The sequence below is a fragment of the Chironomus tepperi genome, unplaced genomic scaffold (genome assembly GCF_022539635.2).
Source record: "Chironomus tepperi strain 1889 unplaced genomic scaffold, CSIRO-AGI_Ctep_v1 contig_443, whole genome shotgun sequence".
In the NCBI taxonomy this organism is placed as follows: Eukaryota; Metazoa; Arthropoda; class Insecta; order Diptera; family Chironomidae; genus Chironomus; species Chironomus tepperi.
The window spans coordinates 9693-17340 of record NW_027226565.1 but is presented as its reverse complement, the minus strand read 5'-3'; the positions used below and the strand labels follow the sequence as shown (position 1 = coordinate 17340).

The window sequence follows — 7648 nt, the reverse complement described above, 5'->3', positions numbered from 1 at the left end:
GTGCTCCACTTAGCCTAACACCACTAAGTACCAACCCCACCTTCCCGTGGTGAGAGGCTGTTAATCCAAGCCACATAGTGGGGCGGAGACGAACGGGGCTCTGGTCAACAAGAGTGCATTAGCCCAGCAAGCCGCCATCCTTAAATAAAAGCTAAGAAATCTAAAAGAAGGAATACCGGACTGAATTTAAATTGGCAAGCCAGCGATAAAGCCAGCTTCAGGAACCGACTGAGGGAGGCCATGGATCACACTTGATCTGTACGGTCAGCGAAGTAAGTACACTCGCAATCAATAGGTCCGTGATTCGATTTCCGAACATAAAATAGCATTCCAGTTTCCACGCAATCCTAAACATCATCACAAACTTGCTTTCATAACCTATTAGAAAGAGTGTTGAGTGAACTCTTTTTTTTGTCGCATATAAAACATCAACATTCGCCTATAGACAGCATCGTTTTTTGTTATGCTTTGCTCTTATCAAACAATTTTTGTTTTTCATTCACATACGACACAAAAAATGTACATAAATTCTTATTCAATGCTCTCTCCTTTTTTTGTGCTTTCCATTGCTATCCTTCAATTAAATATATGTAGCCGTGACTAGCATATAGAATATATAAGCAACAAATTTGCATGGTGTCAAAGATATGGAAGTAGAAATAAACAGAAAAAAGGATCTGACAGCAAAAATTTTGTTTGCCTTTTTTTGGTTTTTGCGAATTTTTTTTTTTTGTTTGCCTTGATAAAAAAAGCAGAACTTATCGAAAGGGACACTTTTTATATATTTTTATGAGAATGTATGGAAGACAAAGAAGTAATTTGACTTGCATTATTCATTGATGTGTTGGAGATAGGAATGATTTTGATAAATATTGATTATTTTGAAGGGATTCGAAGATTTTTGGAATTTTTTGGGGTGCTTTCTAGATCCTTAAACAGGCAAAGAGCATGCTTTGTAGTGCTGCATACTACAAAAAGACGATTACGGTACCTAAAAGCGGTCTATTTGGCTGTTTTGGGATTTTGTTGAATTTATTTCCAAAATTCATATGCTCTTTTTGAATATGTCCTTGTCCTGAAGACATACGGCATTAAAATGGCTAAAAATCCTGTCCGAGGCCAATGTGGCTCCTGATCAAGGCCAGAATCGATTAAATCAGGCTTTAAACCAGAGTCAAAATGGCAAAAGAACAGATTTTTGGCCATTTTTTCGTCTTGTGCTTTTAGAAAGCAAGTCACACGAAATCCAACAATAGAGCCAACTCTAGTCCTCAACTAAGAGATGCCAGGAATCACAATTGATCTGTACAGCCAGCTAAGTATGTAAGTAAGTGCTTTTCGGGACGTAATCCTAATCTGATCAAAATTTAAACCACTGTCAAATTTAAAACAATCCTAATTTGTTCCCAACCACTCCCTTACCTACACACTTTATTCCATGATACTCTCATGCCATTATTTATATCATATCTAACTCTACTTTAACCAGCATGCCATAATTCTCCATGTTACTTCTTTTTATTCTGTTTTTTCATTCCTATATACTTATTTTCTTTTTTATACGTTCATATGCCACATTCATGATGATTTATTAGAAGGAAAATTGAGTTTACGGCTCCACACACATGTGAGTATAGAAGATGTAATATTATCGACGATATTACAATGCGACGATGCTAAGGCTCCGATATTACGCAATCGAAAAAAAGAAGAAGGAAACAAAAGAGTGGAAATACAATAAAAATAAAATTTATATTTTTTATCGTCATCATCTGTTGTAGTCATATCGTGCAACTATTAAACATATGAATTTATACATTTTGTGACAGAAAATGGAACAAAAAGGTTAATTGATTCCTACTTGACTGTGATGATATGGTCAATTTAAGGAGCTTTTGGTTTACATTTTATGAATTCAAGATCAACTTGTATCATCGTCAACTATCTTGGCAGAAGGTTTCAATTCCTTTGATATATTTTTTATTGAGTTATTTATCAGTTTGTTGCTTAGAATTATACTTATAATTGATCAATTCTCTTGTGGTTCGAGTGAAACAGACTACGATTAGTCGATCTTATGTTGGGTAATAAACTTGAAATTTGTGGAATTCTTTGGGGCCGTTCACTTATTACGTTCACTTTTCATGGGACAGGAGAGGTCTAACATTTTGTAACTAGAGGAAGGGAAGTGGAGTTCTAGAAATTCATTTTTTTGCGTAACGTAATAAATAAACGGCCCCAAAGTTCTCCCCAATTTTTCTACTCAGATAGAAGCAATCTGTGAAGGCCTGAAGAATCACAGCTTCCACAGATGGTCACCTTCTGTCGATGGTCCATTTCGCTGGTTGTCACCTTCTGCCGACGGCCCCTTTCGCAGGTTGCCGTCTTCTGTAGGTAGTAAATCAAGTGTATTTCTAAGACGTACGGTCGACTAATCGCAACTTGTTACACTCGAGTAAATGTGTTTTACTTCTATAATTAACTTTTGTATTTTAGGAATTTTTGCATTCAGTTACATGAAAGTAGAAATCATAAGCTCATCCAAAAAGCACAAAACAGTTAGTTGATCAAAAATCATGATCGGGACTGGCATGGCTTTGATATGATGCAAGATTTACGTCGAATGATGAGCCAAATCAGAGTCAAGTGACGCCGGATTTACAATGAATCCTGAACCAAGTCAGAGCCACTCCAGTCTGGTGCCGGATTAAGATCGATTAACCAACTTGTGCTATTCTGGTCATATCTCACAGAACATGATACAGCTTCAGATCCCCATACAGAAACCAAAACATCCTTCACTTCCTCATTGTACTAAATATCAGACATTATTATCAAATGACCCCTAACTCATACAATAAAGCCCAGCGTAAACGGATCGAGAATTCGTTTTAGCATCCAAGAATTCGTTTTAGCACTTATGTTTGAATTTTAGAAAACCGTTAAAAATTATTGCTAAAATATAACTTTTTCTTGAATTTAAAACATTAATTTTAAATTTTACTGTTAATTAGTTGATAATTTGCAGGAATTATACTATATACATGGTTAATTCAGTAAATATCAATTAATATTAACATTTAAAATTTCGTGTTTTTACCGTTAAATTTTTATTCAAATATTTGGTGCTAAAAACCTTACAAATTTGTACAAAACCGTACAAAATTAACGGTCAGTTTTTCTATTCGTTTACGCTGGAATAAAGCTTTCAAACTCAAGCAATAAAACTCGAAGGACACAACTATTTATGCTAAATATCCATCCCAAATAACAATAAATATAAAATTTCATTCACCTTCAAACTAAGAAAATAATTTCATCTGAACTGTGAACTGCATCTAATCTCATTTGGGAGTATAATCTTGTTAATTCTAATATTTATTGGAATTTTCAACTTTTAACATTTAACCAAAGCACTTTGTACTCGAAATTAAATTTAAAAGCATCGTTGTCTCTAGAAAATTTTGTAATTAACCAAAAAAAATGGATGTAGCAATTTATTCATGCAAATTGTGTAGCAGTGTCCTCATTTATTTAGCACAGAATTGTTGAAAAGAATGCAACAAAGTTATTTGCATATTTCAGTTTAAAAACAAAGAAAATCCTCCTGTCGTACGAAAGACTTACAAAGCTGCAGCAGCATCTACGCTTTACAAACTCCACATTTAATTTAAAGCTCACATAAAAAATGCACGTAGTTTTTTTTTTGAGAAATTTTCATGAATTTTAAACAGGAATTAGACAGGATGATACATGAACATGAAAGAGACAATCTATAAATCTCGAGTATTGTCACAAATCGTAATTTTTCCTCATCATGTTTTATTAATACTCTCATTTTTCTTCCTTAATAGTCATAAATTTTAATATAAAATTTTTTTTTAGAACGAGAGAGAAAATTTCTTAAATACAAAAAAAACATAGATTAAAGTTAGGTGTTTGCAGGGTTGGCGGGTGTGTCGTCAGAAATTATCTACGAGATGAGGGGAAGAGGTCTGGTTTTGAAGTTATTTTTGCATTAAATCCATAAATTTAGGAGGATTTTTGAAGAATTTGTTCAAAATTACAGATCTGCAGTCTTTGGCAAACTATAATTTACAGCCCAAATAAGCAGACCTGTGAATCTAAATTGCAGGAAAAGCACCGCTGCGGATCTAATATGCAACAAATGCTGGTCTGTGATTCTTGGACATACCCTAGTTCTCCGATTTATTTTCTTAAAAAAACTCTAGTAAATTGAAGTTTTTGATCAAAAATAGGAGACTTAACCTCGTAAATCCACTTTCGCCTGAATACATCCCTGAAGATTAGCCAGGGTAATGTAGTGACAAAGTCAGATATTAAAGAATATTGAGGACAAGTGGTAATCAACCTTGTTTGTGCCACAATACACCTTGCCGACTGAATTTGCTCATGGCATGCGATTCATGGCATTTCAAATACCACCAGTGTGCATCTAGAAACATGTTGTTCACCACTGCTTTATATTTTAGCTAAGTGGCTTACAACCTGTGGTACACTAGCCATACTAGTTCAAAAATGATTGGAAATGCCTTCCGGTCGCGTCTTTTCACCAAGATGTGATGCGAAGTATAAAAAGTCACCCTCTACTGCTATTCCTGTTGCTAAATCTTTAAATTTCCATCTGAAGATTAGATTCCAATTGGCAAGATATCACGAAGACGACCTAAGAAATCTTGAAAGGAGAATGTTGATAGAGAAAGTGTCGCACTTAGTATTTGAAATTGGTAAGTAGAATCCATCATTAGAACCGCTGTCAGCGATAGAGCACAATCTTCATGGATCACAGTTGATCTGTACGGCCAGCGAAGTACGTAAGTATGATCAATAGCCTCAGATGTCGCCTTAAGCTTGTTCTATCGAAAGTTTCCGCCTGCCAATACCAAATGCAATGCTGTCTCTATCGACAGCTTCCTTCCAGGAGTTCTTCCGTCTACCACGAGTTCTCTTACCACAGGTCTTCTAATAACATGTCCAGTCCAGTCCAACCTGGACAGCCCTCCGGAGCCCATTGATCATAATTATTCTATACAATCATCGAAGGAAGTAAGGGATTAAATCTGATTCCACCCTACACCAACCCTGCATCAACAAAAAATATACTTTTGCTCATCACAATGACGTTGAAAAATATTTTAACATAACATCTCACTCGTATTCTATTAGTACACATAATACGTATTATACTCTCTATCTCCATATATTTTTTGGTGTATAGCATGAGATATAAAAATAGTATGAACAAAATAGAGGAGAACAGAAAAGTATGAATGGTGTTATCATCAATCATCACTCGTTACCAGATTCCACAATTCTGTATGAGACGAAAAGTCGTACCATATTGACATTGAAAGTGTTGACTGGCGGTTCCGCCTTGAGCTATAAGCCAAAATAAACTTTTTTTTGAAAAAAAAGAGAAAAAAACAGACAGAAAGGAAAGAAAAAGGGGTTAATACCATACCAAAGCAAGCATTAAATTTTTTTGATAGATTTATAGCATATCATTTCAGTCTGAAGGAATGAAGAAGCACAACCATATGGATATATATGGTATATGTGAGAATGAATATAAAATAAACTTACATGTCATGAAAATCTTCTGTATCTGTCTCGACTCCCTCATATTGTGATTTTGAGCATAGCTCTTGCGCGGTTACAAGGAAGAAAATTTGTGTTGAGCTTAGATTAAGTCCGGGCAGACGAGCCATAGATTTCATACCATTTAATGCCAACATCGAATGATATGCAATTTGCATACCACCCGACGTTATCAGTAGCTCCATGCGACTTGAATTTGAAAATACTTCCACAGCTGTTGGTACACATCGCATTGCCTTATCCTCAAATGCTTTCGTAACCGAACGTAAAATCTCTTTTGCAATTGTCATGCCGACAGTTGAAAAGTGAAGATATGGCGGAAGATTTGGATGAAAAAATGGTACGAGAATTAATGATAATGGCACAACTGTAAGATGAGAAGAGAAAATGACAATTTTCAGTTCCTATTATTGCCTTTACACTCAAATAGCCACAGAGTAATTTAAACGTTGGAAGAAAAAACAAAAGAATGAACAGAATAAAATGCGAAGACGGAAGTCAAAGGAAAAAAATAAAAAAAAGTAAGAAAATTTGTGGGTTTTTAGGCGTTTAGAGCGCATTTACTGCATCATTAAAGCTCTCATGATGGAAACACCCTAACAGGCAAAGCGGTCTTGTAGGTACCGAAGTGGTATTTGACTTGACTATCTCTACTGCCTTGCCAGCTTCGTCTTAGACTTCTATGGCATTTCTGTACCATAAAAGCATACTCTTTGCCTGTTAGGTGCAGCTCCATTCAGCACAAAAAATCACAAAATTACTGTTGCAGCCAGACAAACTAAAATCATAAGCACATCAAACAATAATGTCAATAGAAGTAATACGCACCAATTTTATGGCTGAGCGGATCATAAAATGCTCTGGAAATTATCGGATATGCCCAAGTCTGACTATCACTTGTAACATTTTCCATCACATTGTATGTTTTTCGCTGCTCATAAATCCTTAAAACATTCTCGAACCAATTATCTGAAGTTATTTCCAGCTATAAATTAGAATGATGTAAAAAAATGAGAATGTATAATGGTAGGAACAACAAAAGTGTAGGCATGAATTAATCTTAAGGATCATTTTCATCTTGAGTATAGGATTAAGGAATGAAAATTATGTCTTCCTATATCAGATATATCAACCTTATATCATTTTACCTCATTTAGACGAGAAAGTGCTTGTGTAATGTTATAAAATGGTGGCCATGGCTCAGCTTGCATCTTCAATGAAGCTAAACGAACTAATGCTAGAAAAAAAAGAGGAAAAAGGAGAATATAATGAATGGAATTGTTGTTCCAATTAATCTGTAGACACTCCTTACAGATGTATTTTGTCAAAGCTTTGTCATTACTAATACTTACCAGCTCCCCTAAGGCTCGGTGCTCGCTTCAGATGAGCCTTTAGTAAATCAAATACGATGTTCGACTAAACAATAAAGGAGGATAGATACGGAAGGAAATGTAATAGAGACAGTAAAGATTAATAGATGGAAGATTGTAATAGGAATTGTGTTGAGTGGTTGATTGGGGCGCATTTCTACCTTAATTAAATATTTAATGAACCTTATGGACCAATATGAACCCCATAGACCAGTGTGAACCCTAAAGACCAGTATGAATCTTATAGAACACTAGTGTGCTGCCAAGAATGTTTGGAAATACCATGAGCCGTATCCCGTTTGTGATTGAACCCCCCACTAAGTTGTGCCGCAAAAACTAAAAGCTTGCTCACCACTGGCTATAGATCTACAGTTTATGGTGGGGGATTCAAACCACTTGCAAGCTCAAGACCTGATGAATCTTGCAATGCACTCAGTTTCAATTTGTGTCTGCAAATCATCGTAAACAAAATTATCCAGTTTCTAGTATATCCTTGCATACCCAGCAGTAGAGACACATTATGTGCCAAAGACCTCAAATTTTGGCTGTGATGTTCAAAGTCATGTTCGAAAAATTCGAAATTGATGTTCGAAAATTAGGGATGGGATGGAAACGAACCAACGAATTTTGGAACGTAAAGCCAACACTATACCATTTAG

At 35.4% G+C, this 7648-nt stretch overlaps 1 protein-coding gene across 1 annotated transcript; it reads right to left on the bottom strand.

Annotated features, from left to right (window-relative positions):
* Window positions 1-4144: 4144 nt before the first annotated feature.
* Window positions 4145-7035, bottom strand: LOC139097940 (endothelin-converting enzyme homolog; the record flags this gene model as incomplete). The annotated part of the gene is made up of 5 exons (XM_070649962.1): window positions 4145-5417; window positions 5605-5986; window positions 6448-6604; window positions 6768-6856; window positions 6972-7035. Coding segments are annotated over 5 exons (792 nt in total), but the record flags the coding sequence as incomplete, so codon positions are not given.
* Between the last annotated feature and the right edge of the window lie 613 nt (window positions 7036-7648).